The 27256-nt window shown below is 41.8% G+C and overlaps 1 protein-coding gene across 1 annotated transcript in view; it reads left to right on the forward strand.

Annotated features, from left to right (window-relative positions):
• The first annotated feature begins 234 nt into the window (after positions 1 to 234).
• Positions 235 to 27256, forward strand: part of crim1 (cysteine rich transmembrane BMP regulator 1 (chordin-like)) — a 76031-nt gene continuing 49009 nt past the window's right edge. Inside the window, exons 1-2 of the mRNA XM_079751798.1 lie at positions 235 to 1924; positions 14798 to 14971. Coding sequence (XP_079607924.1) covers positions 1582 to 1924; positions 14798 to 14971 — 517 coding nt within the window. The 5' untranslated portion in view covers positions 235 to 1581. The remainder of the gene's footprint in view (positions 1925 to 14797; positions 14972 to 27256) is intronic.

Consider the following 27256-nt stretch of genomic DNA (forward strand, 5'->3'; position numbering starts at 1 on the left):
GTCGTCCATAACGGTTTCAATGTGTGTCTTCCTCAATCTCTCTATCCCTGTCAGTATGCCTCTCTCGCTCTCTTTCGCTCCCTCTCCCAACATTCCACACCTGCGCCCTCAGCCGCATTCCGCCGCTGTCCAATCGGAACGAAGGGTCTTCTCGGTGGTGGGCGTGGTCCCGTTATGAGGTCACGGCTCGTGCTCGGTGGCTGTGTAGCCGAGAGCGGGCAGTGCGCGCTGGGGCTGTTACGGTAAACACGCAGGAAGGAAAGTCCATGAACAGGAAACGTTTTGCGGAAGAAAAAAAAGTGACATTCGTTAAGGATATTGAAAAACAAGACGCAGCAAAACCTTAAAACGTTGGCGTTCCACCAGAGTTTCTAGACGTCCACTGGCGGGAAGAGTGTTTTTTGTGTGTGTTCGGTAATTGCGTATGAATGCGGGGTTTCTGCTTGTCGTTGCAACAAATCAGTGGACTTGGAAGGAAGACCGACATTCCACCCGCTCTTGCTGCTGGCTGCTGCTGCTGCTGCTGCGTGAGTCGGGAGGAGGGTTGAGCCTCGCGGACAAGTAACGTTCCACCGGGAAGGAAAGTTTCCGTTGTGTGCGTTCTGCACAAACCCCCACGGAGAGGACGGGAGAGACCGCGGTGCGTTCTGCACAACACTCCCCCCTTCACCCCCACGGAGAGGACGGGAGAGACCCAAGGGACAGAGGACGTTCAGTCCGGATAGTTGAAAACACGAGTTATTCGAGTCGTGTCTGAGACTTTTTTTGTCGCGGTAAGGTTCTGATTGAACAACAAGCGTTGTCTGTCAGTTCGCCAAACATTCATTTGGACTGTTAAGATCTTAAATATGCCAGTTGTCAAGTGAACATTTTTGGTGATGTTGTCGCACAGGAATTGAACTGATCAGTCTCGTTAGTATATACTACGTTATAACTGTCTGATATAGTTGTGTTGGAAAAAGTCTGTTGTTGTTTTTTTTGGCCATCACCCATGTGGTTTACAGGCTCATATCCAACTCTATACGCTAACGTCACACCTTGACCAGACTTCAATCTTAAGTCTATTTCAGGCTTTTTCATAGAATCGCTTACTTTTGTGCTGAGAACGAGTATTATACAATAACCATCATTCCAGATTGTTGAGGTTACTTGTACTATTCGATCGGCGCTGCTACTCGAGAACAGGACTGAAACTGTTGTGTGCTCTACGAGGACTTCCTCGACTATTAAAGTGACTGGAACTACAAAGCATCCCCTTTGCGTTCTTCTTACGCAATAACAGAGCAAAACGTGAACGGTTTACAGTGGATAATAAAACGGAAGTTTCCTCATCAAGGCCCAGAACTGCTTCCACCGGGCCTTCAACCTGGGATACGGAGTCAAGACACAGACTATTGTTCAAACAACTGGTGAGATGTGGGTCTCCACTGGGAACAATCGTTCGACCCATACTGGGTCTGCACCCAAAGTTTGAAAACCGTATTTGTGCTTTACTTTTGGATGGTACTGAATTTGTTGATCGTCGTTTTGGATCATAGTAGATCTAGTTTCTCACGCTTGATTTGAAGTTTGCCAATCATCATGCCGTGGTCTGCTACCCTCATGTCGGTCTTACCATCTCGGACGACCTACTTTGCGCCTCTTTTTGTAGTTTGCTGGTTCATTTTTGCTTCGAGCGTCACACAGGCGTTACTGTGTCTGCCGTGCGATCAGTCCAAGTGCGAGGAGTTGCCGGTTGGCGCTTGCAAGGGCTCGGTGGTGCCGGGGATTTGCGGCTGCTGCCGCGTTTGCGCCAGGCAACGAAACGAATCGTGCGGGGGCGTGTTTGGACTGCACGGTACCTGTGATCGTGGGCTCAGATGCGTGATACGACCACCAGAGAACGGAGACGGGATCACTCAACATGAAGTTGGCGTATGTGAAGGTGAGTGGAGATGATGTGCAACGGAAGCGCTCACCCCATGGACATCTCACTTGGTCAGACAGTCAATGCGATAGACTGCATTGTCCTGAAAACTATTATCCTTCAAATAACTCCCAACAATATCTCGAATGGGAAGTCACGCCACTTGCTTGCTTACTGGCAATGAAAAAGAGGAGGTGTGCAGAAGGGGTACAGGAATATTTATTATTAATTAAATGCAGTACTCATCGTCCATACAAGTGTATCAGTATTAATTTGTGACCCAGTCCAAATGGTGCTATTTCTTGCTTCCCATGTAAAGGGTCATGATAAGATAAGATGTTTAATGTCTGAACAGATAGCCATATAAGAGTTTGTACTAAATGTGTACCTACCTAATGTAGTCATTTTGTCAGATTAGAATTGAAACTTGTATACATCAACTAAACAGAAAATATGACATGTCGGTTTACAACAACCCTCTAAGAAGATACAATGCTAGAGTGTTTTGCATCCTTTGCCATAAGGCCCGGCCAGTGCCATATTTGTCATTGGCCTAGGTACTTCAGTTTGAGTTACATTCACATTTTGTCATAAACATATTCCTGGGCATCTCTGAAACCTACACATTGAATACTGTCTTAACCACATTCAGAATCATGTTTCCTTAGCGCTTACTGCTACTCCGTTGATTAAATGACATTGACATCTTCTCATTTCAAATGCTTGGTTCAATACAAACATAAGTCTGTATTTCTTGATATAGGTTATTGAGAAAGTGCCAAAGCATCTTGGCAGACCTGTGTTATGTGCCATGCGAGACTACTGCACATGCTACAGTATAGGCCTGCCAAAAAACAGACTAAACTCCCCCAGGGGATTATAGTACTTGGCATTTACATGGATTTTTCAATATTTGGCTTATTGTTTCCATCATCATTTTCACTCCATGACTGTATTACCACAGAACACTTCCTTTGTCATTCCTCCTGAGAAGTGGTTTGATTATGAGTGAGAGCAGTTTATTACAAATAAGACAGACACAATTGTATCCAACCAGCCTCTTGATCCTGTGACTCCATATACTGTTTAACGACCATGTCTTTGACACTCTTGAACAAATTCTTCAACAAGACCAGGGAAGTGTCACGTAAACTAAGTTAGACCGGAAGGAGAGATTGAAACAATAATATTGAAGTATGAAAATTCAGAAGAATTTCTTCATGGTTATCTCCTTTCAAATCGTGACTTTAATTGCAAAGATGGTCATGCAGTACATTAAGTGTTAAAATGCTTTTGTTTTTTTTAAGTACAGTGCAGTGCAGTCATATGGAGCCTATAACGATGCATTAAACATTGCGATTAAAATGTGTTGTTGCTATTTTACAGACATGTACAGTGACTTGCGCACAATCCCACATTGAACTTTCAAGATGATTAAGTGGTACGGTTTTTCCTCACCTAGGGTTCCATTCTTGGACACGTAAATTATTGTAGCTATACCCACTTTCTACTCCTCCTCTTGCTTATACTACTGTAATTCTTGTTCTGACTAATTCAGGAGCTAGTCATACAGGCGAGACAATCAAACATCACAAGTGGCGCAGCATGGGTAAAAGAAAGAAAACAGAACGCCCCCTTTCAAATTAACAGCTTAGCAGGCGATGTGCGTTACAGTCGATGTCGGAGGGAGGTCAACTCAATACATGTGACCGTTGGGTTTAATAAGCCTGTCAGGAAGCAAAACTGAGATGGATGAAAACCTATGGATTTCACAGAACCAGGTTTTCTTCCCTGGGGTTTCTTGCGCAACCCATGTAGAAAATTTCAATATCACTTCCCACTCTGACCTTGATAGCCATTATACCAGATCATCGAGTCTAGGCCTCCTATTCTTTTTTTCATTTCTCCTTTTAATTTTTTCTTTTACACTATGCATGTCATGCATCCTTCTCTCACGCGGCATTGTCTGGTGCCATAAAGACTGTTTGATCGTCTATAATTTTTCGATATACATTTTCTGATGGCTTTGAAGTGTAATGTCTCATGAATATTCGTGAGGCCAGGCGTTTCTGCATAATTCATTGGCTGCCGGTGAACTGAGGAACAGGAGGTCAGGGGCTGCCTTGACAGGGCCGTCTTGCTACCCGCTTGCCTTTTCCGTGAGCCTGTCAACCTACAGTGATCTTTGATTGGCCTGGAGAATATCTATTATTGCTGTCCATCTGTTCTAGGAATGCACAGAGACTAGTATCAGGTATAGGTCCAGTCGCAGAAGGAAGGAGATCCTTTTGTATTCCAGTATTTAAGTAAATACAAAATTTTGACAAATGGACATTCAGAAAGCAAATTTGGACCAATTACAATTTTTTATTGTAGGGTCCGGTTCTGTGCATGCAGACACTTGTCACCCTGTCACTGCATGAAATGACTTTTGCCTGCCAATTTCATTTGTACTGACAGCGTCATTACAGAATACCAGCATTAACCCTGAGCAGCCTCAGCCTGACCACCCCCACCCGCAAACGCAGCAGGTTGAAGTAATTGGTTGGACCGAGGTTCGTTAAGCCCCCCCCCCCCCCCCCCACACGCGCGGGTGTGTGCACGTGTGCTCATAGCCCCCAATTGGAAGCTGACTATGTTTTTACCTTACATAGGGCTTTATAACTATCTGTGCCTGTAACCTGCTTTAATAAATTCAGGACGATGCCTGTCATATGTTACGAATAATAAATGAAGAAAGAAAGGAGTACTGACTTATTTGTAGTTTTACTTTTCAAAGTTTCTGTTGCAGTAGATATGGTTTCTCAATAAAACCCTTTGTGTAACTGACTGCATTTCCCAATGTTTGAAGAACTAACTTATTTCTTCAAAAGACGATTAAACTGGAATTTTTGAAAATGATTGAAAGATGGAACTGCATCTTGAATATGCAACTTTCCAAATAGAAGTGCAACGGGCCTGTCAGTAGAGACGGCAGCTAAAATGCAGGGGTTTGACCGACTCACCTGTCATCCATAGTTCCATTAAAGCTTAGGTTGAGGAGAGCCAAGTTGTTGAAGGCCTTCCAATGGAGTGTGCAAGAAATGTTGTCTATTTACTGTAATGGGTTTCAGGTAGCATTATATATATATATCTAGCTAGAAGGTCAGGCGATATTTATATCTTGTTACGTGACTTGTGATTTTATTCTTGCTTGTAACGCTGTGACTATATGGCAGTTCTTCTGTCACAACATCTTCTAGGGAATGAGGCTTGTTTTCGTTGGTGTGTACCGAGGCGTTATGAGAGCATCTCATTGTGAGTCCCTAATCAGAAAATCTTAATCCCATGCTCACCTGTTACAGAGATGCCTCTGAAAGTGATTTAGTTTGTTTACAGAAAGAATTCCCTGTAGGTATTTTCTATTTGCCGTCTAATACCCGACTGACTCCACAAGGAATACTGTTTTACATGGAGTTTTCGTTTGAGCTTGGAATTGGTTACAGTGACCATTTGCATTAAAACATTTCTATGTTTAATTAATAAAATATAATGTCACCTTGGTTTACCTTGTGTTCATTAACAGGAGTAGTATTTTCATTTTGACTACTATTTGTAATGGAAGTTAAGGTTCTGAATACACTCCTAATGGACATAACGCCATGCTTACTAGAGGGCATCGTCAATAGAGTCTGCGCATATTTATTATCGATGCGTATGTGCCCCCATTGGGAGTCTTCAAACCTCTTATTCACCTCATCCCAATGTGCTTTATTGGATAGAGGTCTGGTGTCGTTGCAGGCAGTTGCAGTTACAATGGAGTCACTGTCAGGCTTGGGGAAGTAAGCTTTAAATAAGCCATTTATTTTATTTGCTATCTATTGTGTTCTTTATCAGTTGGGTATTCAGAAATCACTTTTACCTTTTTTTTTACCATTTTAAGCAGACAATTTGTAATAAAATAGTTCTCAACCTGGTTAATATGTTAATTAATACCATGAGTTGGAGAATAATGAGGAAATGTTGATAAGATATCAGATAATACTAAATTAAATGTGTTTGTCGAAGTGTATTTACATAATTGATAAGGCCAATTTTCAATTTCGGGTTAGTTGCACTCTTGCCAAACTTGAGCCCTCAAAGATAGCAAGATTTTCCCAAACTACCAGGGTTGGGTCCCTTTCCTCGATTTTTGAGACTTGTAAATTGGTTACTGTGTATCATAAAGAAGCAGATAGCAAATCTGTTAGATTTTTTTTTATTACCAAATATATATTTTAAATATCCACAAAAATCAATTTACATACAGTAGCTTTTTTTGTTTATGTGTTGCATTACTATAACAGACAATCCAATAAACCATACAAATACGTATTTTCTCAGAATTCAGGAGAACTGCCGAAGAATTCTGTCTCCTGGTAACTATTGGGAGAAGACAGTGACTCTGGGGAAAATCATGATGGTTCGCAAGTATGGAACAGAGTGTTATGACCTTTCAAGGTGAAGTCTCTCCCCGGGTGCCATTAGAAGACTTTCTTGCAGGGTCATGTTGAATTTCACAAGTTTTGATGCATTATCTTGCTCATCAGCAGTCTACTCCGAATGACTTGACTTGTTTCAACGACATGTCATTCAAATACGATGATTGCTCATCTGGTATCCTGTCCAACGCAGCCGGATTACTGATATTATATCATCCCTCACCTCTCCACTGTGATAGCCGGTGTCAGATGCACGTTCTGGTTGAAAGATAGCCGCTGTGCATCGCCTAGTTGGGCAGCACACATTGGTTATGGATGGGGTGGTGTGGTAGTGTATCACACACACACTCTTTAAAGCAATATTGAGTGCCCTGAAAAGTGCTGGAAGGAATTATTATTTTTTATTATAAATAAACTTGAATATCCGAAGAACTGTTTCCATAAAATAATGAATTCCATGAAAGAAAAAGGAAACCGTAATTGGCTATGACATCCACATGAAGGCAGTGACTTCTTTAGAAAACTGCAATCTAATTATAAGAAACTCAGACAAATTACTGGGAAATACAGAAGACACAATGACCCATGGATGCACAATTTGCTAGATATCTTAGCCCAAGGAGCAGCACTGACAATTCGAGGGCTCAGGCTAATGACGGTACAGACTGGTCAAAGGTCAGTGGTACAAGAAGAGGGGCAAGCTGTAGAACACACGCATAATAAACCTCATTCCGTTTCACCATTACAGATGATCTGTGTTGTTGTTGAAAGAGTGCACAGCCTTCCACATTTAGCATCTAAAACCAATAAGTGACTTCTGCCATCTCAAACCCTTGCAGAGAGTACATGTGGCAGTGGAATTCTGACAGCGTAGGGCAAGGCTTTTCAGCATCTGAGTAATGTGGAGATAAGGCACATTCCTCACTCATGCAGTCAGGGGATGCCCAAGTAATCTTCAGAGTTATGTCCACAAGAGAAATACCCGAGAAATCTTCAAGGGTATGAGTGTCAAGGAAATTTGAACAAAAAATAACAGTCAAATAATGTATATGTAATGGAGTGCACACTTCATTACACAATGAATAATTATGAGGTAAAACTAGTAAATTATTATTGTTGCTCAAATGTTGCTGTTCAAATGACAAGTTCAATGTCTCTCAAGGTCAATATTGGAGGTTACACCTGAGAAATGCCTGTGATTGTGACATTCCAGAAGGTGTTAACGAAGCCTCGAGACCACACCAGAAACGACATTTACGCTGTTGTTATCCCAGCTTCACTACTGTGTATTTGTACAGAAAGTCCTGCAGCTATTGCAACGGCGATGACTAAGGATCGGCCACAGGTGGAGAATACAACAAAGGAGAGAATGTGGCAGTTTGACTGTCCAAATTTAGACCAGCCTTGCACTGCATCTCGGAACGTGTCCGATGCTAGGTGGAATGTACTCCAGTGGGTGGAGGGGTAAATCGTTACCTTGTTGGGTTATGCTTTGGATACATTTTTCAGTAGATCTGCAGACAAGGGTAAGAATGCAAAATTAGACACACTCTTACTGCTTACTTAGCTTATCGCAAGGTTCAACTTGTCGTGGGTAAGGGCCAGGGTCAGTCATAATAGGCTGCTTGGAAAATTCAGATTCTCCACTGGGTGCAGCCAAAGAAGGTAATACGATTACATAGAAAATTAATTGGAAAACCAAATGCTTGACATGAGGACACATAATGGCCAGGTCACCCTTTCAGCAGAGAGATTTTTTAATCTCAATGGTTTTCCACCTGGATAAATGAAGGACTAATAATACAAATAATAGAGAATATTCATGAAGACTTAGATAAGAATTGATTTCACATTGTGATACATCTGCTGAACACATTTTCTGGGATTGTATCCCGGGATCACTGGGCATTTTGGCGAAACATCAGACCAACCAAGCCATGGTTGATCAGGCCACAACTTGTTCAGGTGACGCGTGCGGCCAGTTATACACCGATATGGTCTCCTCATGCACAGCCATCTTGGGCATCGTTCAAGTGTGCTCAAAACCCTGTAAACCCTGTCGAGTAGTTGTAGCCTTCAGCCAACCTTAACAGGCATTCACCAGTCCTACCAACACAATAAAGAATAAGGTCATTATAATTGATTAAAGGCCAATGCACATTGAATGATTTGCATATAATTAGAATCTAAATGGAGGAATAAGGCTTTTGAATTGTTTGTTTATCCATACACATTTCTGATCTGGTGTATGTAGTCCAATTGGCGCGAGCAACTTGTACCAAATGTCAACGGCTTACCTCAGTAAGCCGTTGACATTTTACGTCTTGCACCCTTTTTAAGATGTAATATTGGCAGATGATATCCGTCAATCTTAAGTTTCGAAACAAGCTTCTGGTAAGACTATTATTTTATTGTGAGTTATCTATTCCTCAATATCTGTTCCTGCAGACCATACATTGCTAATCCTCATGTTTTGTACTGTCTGTCAGTGCTGGATATCTAATAAAAACATTACCTTGTTATCCCATTTTCAAAGACATTATCAGTGGCCGCACGGCACTACACAATAGCAGTGTGGACGTCAATACCGCCGGCGTCTGCTTCTCAAGTGAAGTGGTTTACATGTTCATAGAAACCGTACCCTACCCATTGTGATGTCCGAGATAGGCTACATTACACACTTGTTGACCTATCAAAAAACAATCACTGCTGAACAAAACAGACCATTGTGTGCACTGTTCCACCTAGTTCATTCACATTTAGATGCTGGACCGTGCGACCATCCCAAAATAGTTTTGAGTAATATTATTATAATGGTGTTGTTATAGTCATGCTAAACCTTTTTGGAAAAATAGAGGCAAAGTTGCCAAGCATTATGATATCCTTTTAGAATTACTGCTGCAAATGTACAAGAGAATTTCCTCCTTTTCTTTATTTATCTTTGCACCTTTTTTAACCCGTATTCCTACTTTCATATAATTGAGCTGTCCTTAATCCCGAGGAAGTGAACAGTGAAACGTGGGGATTCAATACACGGGCAAAGTGCCTTGTATTATTTCCCGGCACGTCTGCATATTACTAGTTAAATAATATATTATTTTTAACCACAGAGAATTGTTCAAGATCAGATGATTTATTTAGGTATCCATTTATTTATCAATGTCAGCCATTTCATTTATTCATCAGGCAAAGGGTTCCTTCGAAGAATGCAGAGGAGGGGTTGTACACCGGCGCGGATACACCCAAGCCTCCTTCATTGCTCCTGTTATCGTCGGTCGGAAGTTCAAGCGCACCAATGTGCTCGTCCCCAGAGTCATTTCCCCGCCTCACTGGCTGACTTGCATCTCATGGTTTGATGCATGCATGCCTTGCTCATGAGAGAGAAAGGTAGAGGATATTTTTGGAGTAGGAAATGTGAGTGAATATGAATATATATATACAGATCTGCATTAGTACAAGTAGGGAGGCTGGCCTTCATTCTAATTAAGTACTCATGGACTAGTGCACTCAAATTCAACGCAGCTTCTAAATTAATGGATATATCACTTTATGATTATTGCTCAGTTCCTGTTAGTTAAAGTTACACTGGCTGGGGTGAGGGTTAGTGGGTTAGGGTCAACACTAACCCTTGTTTAAATGGATATCTTAGGTAACATCAACACTATTAGGGAATGAGGAATAGACAATTAGTTGACTGTTGACTTAATTGAAAAGAAAATGATCTCTGAACTCTAAAGGAATAATTTATATTTTCTTATTGCTTTACCGAGTCCTCTCGTTTTTTTTGCAATTTAAACGATAACGGTCAGCAAAATGTTTTTTATTCAACACTTTTAAAATGTATTGCATTTTAAAATGCATGCACTTTTGCCTAAAAACTCTGTTGTTTTTGTTGTGTCCTGCTTAACAGACGGTGTGGTCTTCCAGGATTCAGCTTGCTTAGAAGAGATCAGTAGCTCTGCGATCCCACTGTTTTGATTAGTTTGGCTTTCCATGTGAATAGGACACCATGGAGCAATCAATGACACGACTTGAAAACAAGTGTTCATAAGAGGATTTGCGAAAGTGAAAAAAAGCTTTCAGTCCAAATCCTTTATTTGCTCTTCTGTATTACTGTGTACACAGATAAACCCTAACAATGTACCAAGAATCATGTGGTGGACACGCCAACGTCTTAATATGCTAGATTGTGTGTGTGTGTGTGTGTGTGTGTGTGTGTGTGTGTGTGTGTGTGTGAGTAATGGCGATCCTGGTTAAAAACAGCACTCCGACACACCTGACGTTGTTCTGATAGACAGAGGTCGGAGAGCGCAGTTTGTTACAGAGGTAGGCTTCCCATATCACCTATACATGGACCATGTATGAAACACCAAGCTGAAAAAGAACCAGCCTCTAGCTACATGCATACGCAATCTAGGCTATAGGTGTATCATAGCTCTTCTAAGTTGGCAGCCTGGGACTTGTACAGCAGCTAGCTGTTACGGAGCTTACCCAAGAGCAGATCTAAACAGCTGGCAAGGTATTGCTTAATCCCAGAAACCATGGGCAGCCCAACAGTGGGGAAAAGACAGCATATCCTGTACCCCAGTCCCTGTATGTCTGTAAATCTCTGCATATTTTGAATTCCAATGGAAAACATTGTGTGTGTGTGTGTGTGTGTGTGTGTGCCTTCTGATGTACCTGCCAAGCCTGTGTAATTTCAGAGTTGCCAGCAATCAGTTCTGTTTTTACACTCGATTCACTGATGCCCTGAGGACCGAGTCACCATTGGCTGGATGAGGTCAGCGGGGGAGGGGCAGCATCTGCATAACTAGCATATAATTGCCAGTGGGCAAGTGTTTCTGTGCACATGCTGTGTTTGCGTGTGCATATGAAGAGTAACTAGTGCACGTAATCAATCTCTTCCAATGTGGTTAAGATATGTCTGTTAACAAGTGCTGCCATGGAAACATAAAGGGATTCAGCAAATAGAAAATTATATATTCTGATTAGTCCATTGGATGCCACGGAGAAGGCATCACTAAAGTTCCAACCTATACATTTTCTATGTTAGATTTAGATAGGGAATGTGGTTGACGTGGGATTCTGGCCTGATAGATGGAAGGCAAATGCAAAAATAAGAATAAAGCATAGAAACTTCCATCACAAATCCCTACTGAGTTTAAATTATTTGGATGGTGCCTTGCCTTCTATGTGAAAGTTGGAAATCATGTTTGAAAGTGGGTCCTCCTCATATGAGGTTAGTTGGTTTTCAACTGCTGCTTGGAAGCAGAAAGGTTATATCTGCAGAAAAGCCATGGAAAAACATTACATATTTTTAAGTTTAAGATTATAAGGGTGTCTCATTTTAAGATATCCGGTAACGTTTCATCATTCACTAAGCCACATAAGAATTCTCCTTTCTGGAGCATGCAGAGGGGGTTACAAAGTTTATATTTATAACTATATATTCTGTTTGATTTGGTGTTTGGGAGCTGTAGGGTGGAAGGGCTCAGAGAGATTAAAGAACTAACATCTTTTTTGCAAAAAAACAAAACAATTTAGGTGAAAAGTTCATTGAGTCACAAAATGGCACTCACTGAAGATCAGACAACAGTAAAATCGATCCCGGGGGACAGAATCATATCTGATGAAGTGCAAGCTATCACAACTGACATCACCTGATTTGATCGTCCCGTGATTCGACCCAAACTGAAACCACAATTGTGTTTGATGATGTCCATACAGGGATGGTAGTTTGCCTTTTGGTGTAGTAACTCTTTTAAAGCAGAAATCCAGCATTAATCCGTTCGTTAGGCAGTCCATCACTGGCTAGCGCAGGGATGTGTAAAGGTGAACTTATAAATGCTCTGTACCTAAGCCCACTAAGATCGCATTGTTATTGGAGACACAACGCCGAATAAACTCTAAGCCAAAGCATCCTGCAGCCCCACACACTTAAAGTTAATTTGGCTCACAGTGATCCGGGATACAGGGTTGGTATTCATTCTTGTAATTCTCCCTGCAAGGGATGATTTGTTTTTACAGAGATGTGATAAAATGCTGACTCCATAGACTATGATCAAAGACAAACAAAAAAACATTTCTTTATTATCTTCTCCTTCTGTTGTCACCGAATAATGGAATTAGTTTTTAATTGAAAAATGTTTTCATTCTTTAAGCATTTGAACTTTTGCTCACGAAAGCAAATCCGGAACTGAAGTGCATGACATGATCCGTGCTTCCGATGGAGATTGTTTGACACACGCACGCACGCACGCACACACACGCACAAACAACTCCCCCCCCCCCACACAAACACACTAACAACCCCACACACACAACCACATCCACACCCACACAGGGCTCTCAAAGGGATCCCATTTGGAGGAGGTGAAAGTGCAACAAGTCAGTTGACGTAGCCAGTATGATTACTGTCCCCCATCTGCAGCCGCCTTCCCCTGCTATTACAATCTGAAATGGATCTCAACATTTTCATAAACGGCTTTCGTACCCCAGGGGTTCTTTTTCTGCTGCGAACGTCGAATTGTAAACGTGCGCCAGTTTGGTTTCAGAATAAGATGTCTCTTCTTTTTTTTTCTTTTTTTTTTTTTACTAAAGGTTTATTTATTTATAAGCACAGCGCCAGCCAAGTGTCTTAACATTGTAGCTATCTAATAAGTCGCACATGTTTTTAAGGCCATTTCTGTTGTATTATAATCTCAAGATCTCCTTCACTTGAATTTTTGACTTGAGGTACCAGATTTATGCCGTCTACAATCTTAATATGGCCCTATCTTGACAGCTTGTGTGCGATTCCCAGCCACAGATAGATTATTATAACAAAGCTTTATCTCTCACTCTTGACTCCTATTACATTCCACTGCCAGATGGGGGTGGGGTGGGGGTACAACACAATACATTGAATTAATATTTTCTGGCCCTCAAAAGAGCAGATTGAATATATCTAGCAAACATGTCTGCTTATATGACAAATATAATACTAAGGATGTGAATGATAAATCATTTACCCTTTTAATTGCTGTTAAGAAGTAAAAATAAATTATTCACTGACAGTTTGGTTTGGTTTGTTCTGTCTTGTTACTTTAGAAATGGCAGTAATTGCGGCCCATTTGACATTGTTTTGTTTGGCTGTGCCCAGGACAGGCGGTCAAGAGCAGCCGTGTCGAGTGAGAGGCTTGTGGTCTTCAAGAATCAGTGTTTCAAAAAAACGAATGTGGCTGTGGAATTTGTTTGAATAAAACTAATACCGAAAAAAAGACATCCGTTTTGTATGTTATTAATCAATAATGATTATTGATTGTTAACGTGTTCTACTATTGGTTCAGGAAAATGCAGGACATTTTCAACCCTTTTATGAAGGGGGAAAAAAGAACACAGCATAGATCGCTCTTGGGATGAAAGGTGAGTACCAAGTTGAGGCAACTCCCCTTAATCAGATGGGCATGTGGTCTTAAAAATATGTCTGCTATATGGTCAGGCCCAAGACCAAAGGACATGATACATATTTATGATCTGAACCACAAATCATGCAAATTACCTTGAGGTTGGAAACGGATGTGGGGGGGGGGGGGCAAGACAAGAGGAAGAGAGAGTCTGCAGGTGGAACATTTAGGAGAAGTCAGATTGCGGCCACGTTTTCTTTCAGGTGGGGGTAGGGGATTGCAAGTTGGCCTGTGCATGTGTGCATGCTGAAGCATTTGACATGCACACTCTAGGGAAAGGCCTTGAAATAGGTAAACACATTTCTGCTCTGCTGCTACCCTGATGACAAGAGACACACACACACACACACACACACTCACACTCATAGACACATACACACACACAAATGTCAGAAAGGAAACATCCACGTAGCCTGAAAGCTTGAGAAGAGATAGCGGGGTCAGCTGTCTGTCCAAAACTTTTTCAACCTGAACCGAAGTGGCTAACCTGACACGCAGAGTCTGAGAGCTGTCACTTTACTCAACCCCATAACCTTTACACTGACACAAATATCTGTTTTTGTTGTTGCTCAGGGCCTTCAATGCCTCTTCATTTTAGTATTTGCTTTTCAGCTTGTTGAATTCATGAAGCGTAGCCCAAAATGCAAATATATAGCTCAGCGTGGTGCCAGGTAAAGTGCATTGAACTACAGACTGCGCCTAGCTAAGACTTCACACACATAACGCCTTTGATAAAGAAGAACACTTGAAAATGTAGGTGTGAAACACAATAGGAGGAAAATAATACTTCAATTGGCATGAAACTAGTGGGGCAGGCTGCAACCATGCAATTTGTTACATTGGACGACCAAAAACTAATCAAACTGAAGTGTTATTTCTATTTCGGGGGCGTTGAAAGAATATTGAGGGGTTCGGAGGGGGGGAAAAGGTGCAACCACCCCACTGGCAAGCTCCCTAATTGGTGTATTCTGTTCTCCTATTGGCAGATGAAGACTGGGAGGAGGGCCAACTGCTTGGATTTGAGCCCTGCAGCGAGAACCTGATAACCGGCTGCAACATCCAAGATGGCCGGTGCGTCTGCCATGCCTTGCGCACGTGCGCCAACCCGTTCCAGTTCCCCTCACTGGACAGCTGCAAGACAGCCCTGCGACAAATAGAAGGTGTGCCTCCTTTTTTTCCTTTCTACTTTATCTCCTGGGCCGTCCGTCTGATCCTAGCTCCTCTGACTGGTGCCATTGTTTACAGCGAGGAGTTACAGCTTCAGAAGCTGCCATCTTTCTTACCGCCAGGGTCATGGCCACTCTTTGCAGTTGTCAACATTGTTTAACACCGTCGGCGGGCCTTCCCCACTTCCTGCCTGACTGTTTTAGTGTTCACTGTTGATGTGTGATCCCTCGCCCAGAAACTTACTCCAGACTGCACTCTCCCTTTTCCTGTGATGATTCCCGTCTCGGTTGCATTTCTCTTCATGTCTCGCCGTCCCACTGGTTTTTAAGCAGAGCGCACATCCCACCATTTTATTCAAAGACCTTGTTTAAAACCAAAAAAACAAAACCACATCAGCTTTAGATTTGCATAAAATAGTCCTCCATTAAACTGTCCAACACAAATGTATTACAATGCTGCCATGCACCTGTGCACATGAATGGGCACATTAAATGCATAGAGAGAGAGAGTGAGAGAGACTGAAAGCCCAAATCACAAATGAACAAGTCTAACACAATTACTCCTTTTCCAATCACCCTTGCACCCAGCAAGGCAGGCCATCTTACAGACACCGGTCTGGACAACACACGGTCGATTTGGGTGAGATAAGCAGCAACCATTTCTATCTGGCTGCAGCCCCTGACAACATTGAGATGTGCAGATATTCTTTAGCTTTAACTCATCCGAAAACGTAGACACGTCATCAACACTTCCAAAAGACGTCAAGACTCAAGATAGTTACCACCGTGACTACAGCGAATATCTTAACCCAGTGACACAGGAGGAGTAGACTTTACTCTCAGAAACAAGGACCCCTAGAATGCTGTAGATGACGGAGGGATGCGGCAGAAAATGCTTGACTATTCCTTTGTCGTACTACTATTGGTGTGCTACGTACACCACTGGTTGATGTCACAGACGGTCCCCATACACTCTGACTGGGATTGATGATCCACTTCTAGTTTCATTTAAACTTGATTCATAATAAATCTCTTCTGTTTTTGAAAGATTGTTTTTTGCTTCTTTAGGGGGATCGGATGTATGTTTGTTTGCACATTTTGTGGTGCTTTAAAACACCAATTTTCAGTGTTTGTGTGTGTGTGTGTGTGTGTGTGTGTGTGTGTGTGTGTGTTCTAAATTGAAGTTACTTTACCTTCGTTCCTATACGCTGGTTTTTTCCGTCGCTGTTCTAATGGCGGTAGGTGGATGGGAATGTGAATGTTGGCCTCATTATGTTTTCAGTGTTTCAGCACATGGTGGAGCTTAAAAATCTGTAAGACGACATGAAGCCAAAAATTGTAATGCAAGCATAGCAAATTCCATTCCCAGGGAAAATAGTCTTTAGTGTCTGCATGTCTAACGGGACCTATGAGTTAAACAGCTAGCATGTAACTCCATCTTGGAAGTTGTATAGACTTGACTCAATAAATAATAACACGTAAATATTTATTATTTACCTACATATTACATTGATAGTAACATCACAAAACTAAGTTAGGACATTTCACCTGGCACAGATTGATATTTGACATATTTGTTTGGGCATTTAGCAGATGCTTTTCTCCAAAGCGACTTACAACATGTACATATTCACAAACCAATGGTGGCGTCAACCATATGCAAGGCGACACTCAGCTATGAGGAGCCGGGTGTTGAACTAGCAACCCTACGGTTACAAGGCAACCCGCTCTACCTCATGAGCTAAGCTTCTCAAAAAAAGGACAGCCAAATGGTTTTCCAAACAAGGTACAACCTGTTTTATATAATACCCTCCCCTTAATGATGCTTATGTTGGGGTATTAAGATTCCTCAGGCTTTAATCCAAGGATTGGCAGTGTATCAGTGCTAGTGCTAGGCCGACATACCACAGAAAGGATTGTTGTTGTTTTAACAAAGACAATTAAAATAAGGGTGTTTAAATAAACTTGTTCAAATACATAACCAAACATTAGCAGAATGAAGATACAAAGTAGTCCTGAACCATTAGGACGTGTAATGTTTACAGAGAAACAGTAGAAAATATTTCAGTTCAACATAGGCATATGGATACATTTAACGCAATGTCTTACATTCAAATTGAGATATGGTTTGTAGAGATGTATTCTGAGTTCAAGCTCAAATACATAGTCTCAAGTGTTGAGAGTGTTTCGAGTTGTTAGCAAGTGTAATTGTTGTGTACTGTGCCTCATAATCATTAAAAGATTATGCCGTGTGTGTGTGTGTGTGTGTGTGTGTGTGTGTGTGTGTGTGTGTGTGTGTGTGTGTGTGTGTGTGTGTGTGTGTGTGTGTGTGTGTGTATGCGCCTGCTCAGGGCTTACAACGTAATAATAGTGTTTGTCTTTGCGTGATTGTGTGAGTATGCATATGTGTAAACATTTGTACAAATCTTTGTGTATGTGTTAGTCATTTGAGTGTGTGTGAGGGTGTGTATGTGTCCGGCCACACAGAACTCCCAACAAAGAATGCATGGAATGCTGTGAATGTCCTGATTCCTGTGTTGTCATGACAATTTGGTAACGATTACATAAAGGGAAGTTCCGTTAAACATAACACTCTCTGAGGTTTTCTAGTCTGTGCTGGCTGATAAAGCATAGTTGAAAGTAATCATTCTGCATGTATAAATTCACTTTTTTCTGACAAGCCGTTTTATATTATTAATATTTTTGAAGAATAACATCAGTTTGGGGTCATGCTTTTTGGCTTTAGTTATTTCAGTATTCTTCAGAAGGAGGTTTTGGTCATAATGTTGTCAAAGGCCAGGTCTTTGGTTGGGTTTGTTATTTTTGACAGTTGATTAAAGATATGACTTTGATCCCACTGCTGCCACGGGGATACATTGCCCATTGCAGTTATCTGGGTTAGGGTTATTAAAATAAAAGGACTTCACACACCCTTAATAAATTATCTTCCAAACTCCTGGTGTTTGTGCATGTCTCTGTGGGGTTTTCTATGTGCAAAAAGCCTCCATTTGTTACCAAAAGATAAACTCCAGAAAGCATAGATGGATAATAGAAAACTTCTGAAGTTGAGAGTATAAAGAAAAAATTAATTAGAAAGCTGAAAACAAACAGATTTGTGTGTGTACTCTTTCTTTCTTTCCACATATTTTCCCTCTCTCCCCTTTTCCGGACTTCTCTTTTCCTTCCTCACACACTCCTTCTTTCACTCTCTCACTTTCAACAAAATAAGGGAGGAAATTCTTTGCATTCCTGTGTGTGTGTGTGTGTGTGTGTGTGTGTGTGTGTGTGTGTGTGTGTGTGTGTGTGTGCGCACATGTGAAAAGGCCACGTTTAGGCTAGTTGTATCTAGTGTGGCATTTGGTATATCTGGTTTTATGTGAATTAGTATGTTTAATAATGTTCACTGGTGGCTCAAATAGGAACAGATGTTTAGTTATTTTAGTAGAGCTTCCTTCCTTCCTTTTTTTAGTGGATTAAAAAAACATATCTAACCACATGAACTAGTAGTTGCACCTGGGACAGTTAAATCGCTACCAATCAGATGAACACATACTGCCAAAGCTGATTCACACGTACACATATTTAAGGCAATTTATTTTTTTAAAAAGAGGATTATATTTGACGCTGTCTGTGCATGTGTGTAAATGCATTTGCATGTGCCAGGCTCCTACATGTGGCTTGTGTACCAGTCAGAGATGATATGGCTATTTGTTATCGTTGTTTAGACTCCTGTAGAGATGACAAAACGACGGAGAAGAGACGTGCAGAGAGGGATGGGGAGAGAGAGAAAGAGCGAGATGGCGCAAGCGAGATGAATAGGCTTGTTTATCGGTCATACATTGCCCCTTTTTCCACCAGCTATCTGAAACAAAAACAAACCACCTTTTGCTCTGGGCAGCTACGCTGTGCATGTGAGTGTGTGTCTGTGTGTGTTTGTCTCTGTTTCTGTCTGAGTGTGGCGCAGGTGGGTGGCAGAGAGCGTTCACATCTGCTGCGTCTTATTTATGCCTCTCAGCCATTTATGATAATAATCATTTGTGTGTGTGTGTGTGTGTGTGTGTTTGTACTGCACCTCAGTAGACAGGGATTGCAATAGATGCCTTTGCTCACAGCAAGAGCTGATTATTTAGGTACATGCAGACACCCACACATGAAAACACCCACACCCACACACACACACACGCACACTGTGAGGGGACTCAAATTATAACTGGACAAAAAATGGTATGGAACATAGCTAATGGCTGAAGAATTGTTCTTACCAAACTTAAAGACTGTGGTACAATATCACAGAACATAATTCAAATCGCAGACAGTCGTGGCTACCATAAATTACTCACCCCACTAGTCAAACATGGGGATATGTATTGCTCTAGGACAAACCAAAGAACGAAAATAGGGGTTGAACAGAACATCAAACATTAATTTATAACCTCAATTACAAGTTAGATCACTATACAGCCAATTAATGAAAAGTACTCTCTATTTCCTATTACAAAACAAGAATGTACCTAACATTTCCTTGAGTAAACTATTATTTTTTGATTTGATTCACTGTATGAGAATACTACATGACACAAGAGCTATGCATGGTCACTATTTGGTTTCCTCTGTGAAATGCATTATGAATTATTGGTGAGGAAATCCTGTAATATACAACTAATAACTTAACCTAATGCTGACCTCCATTACTGTACGGTTGGATATGCCGTCACTTATGCCCCCTCCTGGAATCACGCTGGGATAGCCAGACAATTCCAAGAGGTAGTATTTGAAGGAGTCCAGAGCCCACTTAACAACCATGCATTCCTTTTCCACAGTGGAATAGCCAGCCTCACAGGGAAATAGCTTCCGGCTGAGGAAGGCTATCAGATGAGGCATCTGTTTGCAGTGAACAGTTCTGTCCAAAGTCTGGGCCAAAGACTGGGTTCCTACTGAGTGCTTGTTGGATGTTTTGAAAAGTCTGCTCCCCTTCCTCCATTCGCTGAAGCTGAATGTTGTTTTTGGGTCCTCTCTGGTAGGGTTAGAAGCATTCAGATGAAGGATTTCAGCTGGATCTCTGTCTGAGAAAGTGGACAGGACTGGTTCTCTTGGACTTTCTGAATTTGGGTCCTGATGTCTCTATTCAAAATCACATAGCCCAGATACTCTGTTTCTGTTTTTGTGGTTGACGTTCAGGTCAGCTGTCTGTAGATGGGCAAGGATCACTCCAACACACTTCAGATATTCACTCAATGTTGTGCTGTGAATGCAATAGGCATCCAGGCAAAATATGATTGTCAGCTTCTGAAAAGTCCAAAAATATGATAGCAGGTCCAAAATCGAATAGTACGCCTCTGAAAGGTAACCGGTGTGCAATGCTACCTAAAGGGCACAGCAGTACAGTCCCCATGCTGTCTGAATGCAGTCAATTTACCAGGTCGTTTGCTAAGGCAGTTGCATAGGTCAATAGTGGTTATGAATTTGGCCTTTCCTGAGATGATCAATGTGGGAAGTTGGGTATGAGTCAAACGTTGAGATATTATTCAGGTAACAAAAGACAATACAGAACAAGATTTCACCTCAAAACGATTGAATTCCTCCACTCTTGTTAGTGGTTGACACTGATTCCCATTGCTAACAGAAGGTCTGCCTCCTTCCCCATGGCCACCAGGAGACTCTCTTGGATCCTGTGGCTCAAACGTCTTATTAGTGCCTTACCTTTTAATTAAATGTCATCTACAAGCATAGCAGTACTACAAGGGTTCTACTGTAACACATCTGGATCAAAACATGCTCTCACCTTGAACAGCTGGTTTCCTGGTAGGTGGTCCAAGGCAAGGGAAGAGGAGGTTGGAACTGGAATGTACTGCTCAACAACTTCTTCCTCAGTTTGCAACCTCTTGATGAACCAGACCTAAGGAGGTTGGAACTGTCGTGTTCTTGAAGAAAGTACGTAGTTAAATCCGGGTCGCTTTTAACTCACTTTATTTGTTAAAGTATTTCGGTATGGTAACTATGAAGCAAAAGGAGGGAATTGTATTTAACACGCGTGGAGAGAGATACCGCAAAGCTATCTTACAGCCCCGGGGGGCTTTCCCCGGGGCTCTCAACGGGTCTGCCATATGTCTCTGACCTCATCTGACTCCCGCTCCCCGTTTGTACCAAGTAGGCGTGGCCTATGTGAAGTAGGCGTGGCCTGTGTGACGTAGGCGTGGCCTATGTGACGTATTGGGTCCAGCTTCCTCACCTGTCTAAAGGTGATGCCATCTGTGGCTGGAGTAGTTATTGCAGCTTATATGTTGGTCCTGCTCGCCTTGTGGCTATGTATAGTAATTACAGCTTATATGTTTGATCCTGCTTCCTTGTGGCTATGTGGAGGTTATGCAGCTTGTGTGTTCGATCCTGCTTCCTTGTGGCTATGTGGGGGCAGCTTATGTGCTTAAAATACGTAACAGAACTGGAATGTACTGCTCAACAGCTTCTTCCTCAGTTTGCACTCTGTTGATGAACAGGACGTCACTTTTCTTCACAGGACATGGTGTCCAATCTTTTAGGAGATTCATATGAGGAACCCTGACCAGAAGTTGAGAACTCATATGTTGTGTGTCTAAGATAGCGGGTTATCTGGAAGGGCCCTTGCCATTCGACCAGTACCTTGCTATCTTCTGAGAACTTTTTTCAGCAGAACTTTCTGTCCATGTTCAAAGCCCATTTCCCAGCGGGTCCAGTCAAACCAAGTCGTCTGGTGTAGTTAGCCCTCAGCTAGTTTCCCCTGGGCAGGATAACTTGTCTTCTACAGTCACTCATGTGGAAAGCATAGTCCGAGGTCCCCATATCTCATGACCATTGAGCAGTTTGAAAGGGAACCTGCTAGAGTCCTGGGGAACATTTCCTAAGCATTTGCATCAGAGTTTGAGTTTTTTTCTGTTACCTCATCTGTTTATATATGGTAGGGAGTAGTTCTTAAGCCCTTAATTCCCAACAACTGGTGTACGCCCTACAGCAAATTAGACTTGAAGTTTGTGCCCTGGTCCGTGATAATCTAAGGGAAAACCTACCCTTTCAAAGAGCTCTACTAGGCACAAGGCAACGGATTTGACCTTGATCATTTTCAGGGGGAAAACCTCAGGGTACCTGGTAGCGTACTCTGTGACTACTAGTATGAAGTCATTTCCTGACTTCCTCCTCTCTGCAGGGCCAACTTTATCCGTCCTGAGCCGTTCAAATTTGATTACGAAACATTCAACATCGTCAAAATCAGTCAACTACTCAAGCCTTCGTTCTTTAAATGCCTTGCATTTAAAGGCATTTAAAAGGCAATGACTACCAGATCAGTGGTCATTGGAAATAGGGCCGGCAAGTGAGTATACATGAAAAAGTAACTCCTGGGAAGCAGACTGATGACTGCTTAGGTCTTGTGCCTTGGGTCCATGAGAGTCCGGTGAGAGATTGCTCCAGGCATGGAGAAGTATCGGCCTGTGCCTCCATTTGGAGAGGACCGGCACTTGTGTTAAAGTTCTCTCAATTGCTGCACCTGGCGTGCACTTGGTCTCTGCCTGCTTAGAGCCTATGGCCGCATCAGTATCACCTTCTTCCTCCTGCTCCTCCTCGTCAGTTTCAGCTTACACTGTATGTAGCTCCCAAGTTCCAGTGGCTCGCCATCCACTCTCGGTCCTCTCAGCATCCCACATACGTCAGAACGAAAGCAAGAGGGAAGAAATGCCAGAGGACATTTGTTTTTGATTATAAATACATATTAAATCATGATAATGAATACAAAATAATAATATATCTATAAATTCCTATCTATATCTATCTAGATCAGTGGTATTCACTATTTTTTTCAGGAGAGCCGCACTGACAGGACGACGTCAACAGGAGAGCCATTTTTACCGCAAAGTATCAAAAGCTATAAATCCAGTCATAAATAAGTATGCCTGCTTAATAATATGTCCTCCCTGAAGCAGTGTTTCCCACAGAATTTTGTGAAACTGTGGAGGGAACCCGGTCCTTAGCGGGGTCCGGGGGCATGCTCCCCCGGCAGAAAATTTGCTACCTTTTAACCTGGAATGCATCAATCTGGTGCACTTTGAGAGGAAAATTAAGACTTGTGTGACTGTGTGCTATTTTCTGGAATAATCTGGAGACACTGGGTCACATAACATGGAAGCTATTGAAGAATAAGTTAATAAGAATAAGTCCATCCAAAGAGCACATTCTCTCTTGTTATGCAGGAAAACCGCCAATCTGGCAACCTCTGTCAGCGTAGAGCCGAGCAAGTTTAAAAATATTTTCTAGACAAGGCTATATTTCCACCTTTTAATGCCGCTGTTGATTTATTTTTTAAATAATTGTTTGTATTGTTTTTTTAAATATCTGTATTCACTGCATGATCATATCACTGTACATTTTTACCGCCATGCGAGCCGCAAATAGAGGCTTGGCGAGCCGCATGTGGCTTGCGAGCCGCGCAATGAGTAAGGCTGATCTAGATAGATAGAGATATAGATGTTTGCTCTACTAGGGTGGAATAAGAGTTTTATTGGCTCCAAATTTCATATGAACAAAAAAATAGAGCAGAACATAATTAATTGGTGTATACTGTTCTAACCCAAAAATAAGACTGGGATGAAATATAACAGAACATAATTCAAACTGCAGACATTCATGACATCTGCCATAAATTCCTCCCCCCCCCCCATTAGATAAATATGGGGGATATTTCTATTCAACGACAAACCAAGTAATGAAACGGTTTTTTAACATCTTAATTGTACCGTAACCTAGAATGAATGACAACTGATGTCAAATAAGTAATACTACAGTATAAAATATTTTGGCATGGTGGTTTCGGACAAAAAGTTTTTGTCCTAAAGCGAGGGGAACAGGATCAACAAACTGCAATTGAGTGTTCTACAATGCACCACTGGCCAAGCTAAAGTTAGCGTTGCCTGGCTAGCTCTCTCTGCCGAGCCCCGAGCTCTCTAATCCTGCGTCAGTTTTCACAAAGGGATAGTGGAAATTTGATCACCCATGTGGCATATTCTAGAGCTTTCTATACAATCTCGCTAGCTTTCACAAGGATTAATATAGCCTGTTATGCATATCAATGTAAAACAATTGATTCATAAATTAAATGTATTAGTACCATTCAAGAATGTTGCCTCATATTGTTGAGAGGTGCTGGCAAAAGTAATTCTGGGTAATGTAGGAAAATTGCACACTGGAAACAGCCGTGGGAAGCCTGACACGACAGCAAGTGACAAATTACAGTAGAATATTACAAATATCTGATAAATTAGTCCTGAAATTAATAGCCAATCAATGGCTAATAAAAATGACGTTTTATTAAAATATATTAAGTGTTTTAGCCGGTAATATTCCTTAACACGGCAATACTTGAATCAATGTTATGAGAATGCGATATGAAACAAAAGCTATGTGTCATGTATTTGATTCACATGTGATTCTTTATGAATGATATGTGTATTAGGCCAGGAATTAATAAGCAATAGCATCAATTTAGGAATTATTACTGACCCGCTTTACTGTGTGGCTGGGTATATGGCCATCATACACACACATACACACACACACACACACACACACACACACACACACACACACACACACACACACACACACACACACACACACACACACACACACACACACACACACACAAAATCTATTGTTTCCTTCAATCTCTCTTTTGGTATGAGCGTTGCATTCAAACAACTCAAGAGTTGAGGAGAAGCACGCAGGTCCTTCCGGCCACGCTGCCATGATAAAATGAACAAACAACGAATCTCATATCGCTGTATTGATCGGGATCCTTCGTCTGTGTCATAAGCTCTCCCCGCCGGTCGAACAGAAGGTTGAGGTGTTAACGCACTGCATATCGTTTCACAAGGTGGGGAAATTCAAGCTCCAGCATACCTATTATTATTTAAAACACACATTTTCGGAGGAAAGTTCCCCTTTGTTTAGTATTGTTCTGTAATATAACTACTAAAGCTTTGCATCTCATAGATGCTCTGTCGGCTAGATATGCCTGACTGAATTGCTGGGTATTTAGACAAAAATTCCAGCTGGTGCCATTAGTGCTATAATTGCTGCATTAACTCCACTTTCTATGTCAATGAAGGGTGTGCGTGTGTGTGTGTGTGTGTGTGTGTGTGTGTGTGTGTGTGTGTGTGTGTGTGTGTGTGTGTGTGTGTGTGTGTGTGTGTGTGTGTGTGTGTGTGTGTGTGTGTGTGCGTGCGCTTGCTACAGCCCCTTCCCTGGCTGGTGTGTGTACGAGCCAGCCGGTAACAAATCCCCACGAATCTGAAGACTGCGTCACGTCAACAATATATTTGTATTCCCTCCAACGAAAATAACTAAAGTGAACAACGATACACAGAAAGAGGACACGGAAAACCAAACAAAGCGGGGAAGAAGACTCTGGGCGGAAGAACCCTGCGCTGACCTTAAACTACTAAAGCAAAATTCTAATACGGAAACAAAATTGTGAAAACAGGACTCTGGGCCTCTGGCCCCGCATTAAAGAATAACCAAGGTATTCAAAACCACCTGTCCCTGGTAGACTATCCTCTGCACCTCCAGCACACCTATATAGGCCCACCCATAATCGCCAGTCGTCTCCTGTTCCATGACCTATTCGCAGAGAGAGCAAGGGAAAACAGATGAAAGTGTGTAGCTCTGTGTGTGTGTGTAGTTGTGCCTCTGTGTGTTTGGGCATAGTCTAAAAGGCACACTGAAGCCTCCAGTATAGTGGCATTGATGTGCCGTGCTTGAAGTCCACGCACGACCAGGGTATTTATAGTCACCATTTGGCCCAAACACTGGTCTCAACGCACCCATCGTGCACTCTCTGTGCAGACTTTTAACACTTAAGGTTAAAATCGACATCGGAACATGGCTAGAGGCGTGAAGACATTGTTTTTGTTCACGCAAAAGGACTATGTATTAGGACATTACAATGATACTCAGTTCACACAAGAACTATATACCACACGCAATTTCAAGATGCGCCCTCAAACTGCATGGCAGACATCATGACCAAAAAAGAGAGAAAAGTCTGCCGTTTTATTATAAATCGATCCTCGGTGTTAGAAAGAGCATTTGCAATAAGCAGTGTTTCACTTCATGTGGTATTGTCCCGAAGGATTCATTTCAGTGTTTGTTTACTCTTCGATATCTACTGTGACTGGAGTATACATGTTTTTCTTTTAAGTGAACAAACAACCTTGGTGTTATTTAAGTCTCTTGGCAATGGTTCCAATCTATTATAGTCTACTGCTATAGGTCAATACTCAATACAATTAAATAGAAGGTCTCCAACTGGGAACCAAAGTAAGAAAAACACCAAGTTAATTTTCTAGGGCTGATTAAATACAATTTTATTAAATCTTGTTCGACTGAAATTCGACCAACTCTATGACTAATCGGAAAAAGAAATCTGCACGTTATCTCTAGATTACTTTTCTCTGCCACAGTGTATTCTTCTCAACCTGCTAGCCTAAATATCACTTAAGTGCTGTTTGAAGAAGGTCAGTTGGCTTCAGATCCACTCTTGGTCTGAGTCCGACTTGGATTACGGAAGAGCCTCGGTATAAAACGGGTCACACACCAGACGAGCCACGGAGTAGTAGATCGGAAGATTCGATTTTATGTTTTTGTTAAAAATGAAGTTGACTGAGAATCGCAGACAACATGAAAAAATGATAACTTATGCCCTTTTTTGGGTGTTACGCCTACATAGATTTATTTACTTTACTCTTGACACACTTTTTGACTTTTTTTTATTATAAAATACTAGTGCCAGACTGCCATCACCCAAAAACAAGCCTTTCATTATGAAAGAGACACCAGCGATTTTCCGAGCAATGCTAATTTGGTCCATATCCACCAACCAACTGACCAACCGACCAGTGCTTGACCAGCATTCAAGAGTTTTTGACCTTTTGAAAGCCACTCTACATGGAATTCCCACATGTGTTGCACTTTAACTGTTATGGTCTCACTCTGGTGTGCTTCCACCTGGTGGAGAGTACAAAAGACACAACATGGCAAAAAAAACAACACTTAAAAAGTTCAGCTGTGTGGGTGTGTGTCCCTGTGTGTCTTGTTATATAACACCTCAACATGTTAGGACTTTACTTTGGAATGTACTGATCCCTTATTCTCTCCTCTCTCGCACACACACTTTCTCACTGTCTCTCCCTTCCTCTCTCTTTCGCTCTCTTTACCTTGCTTCCTTACAGTAAAACAGAGGCCATAATTCATGTTTCT

Source organism: Pollachius pollachius (genome assembly GCF_949987615.1).
Source record: "Pollachius pollachius genome assembly, chromosome: 15".
In the NCBI taxonomy this organism is placed as follows: domain Eukaryota; kingdom Metazoa; phylum Chordata; class Actinopteri; order Gadiformes; family Gadidae; genus Pollachius; species Pollachius pollachius.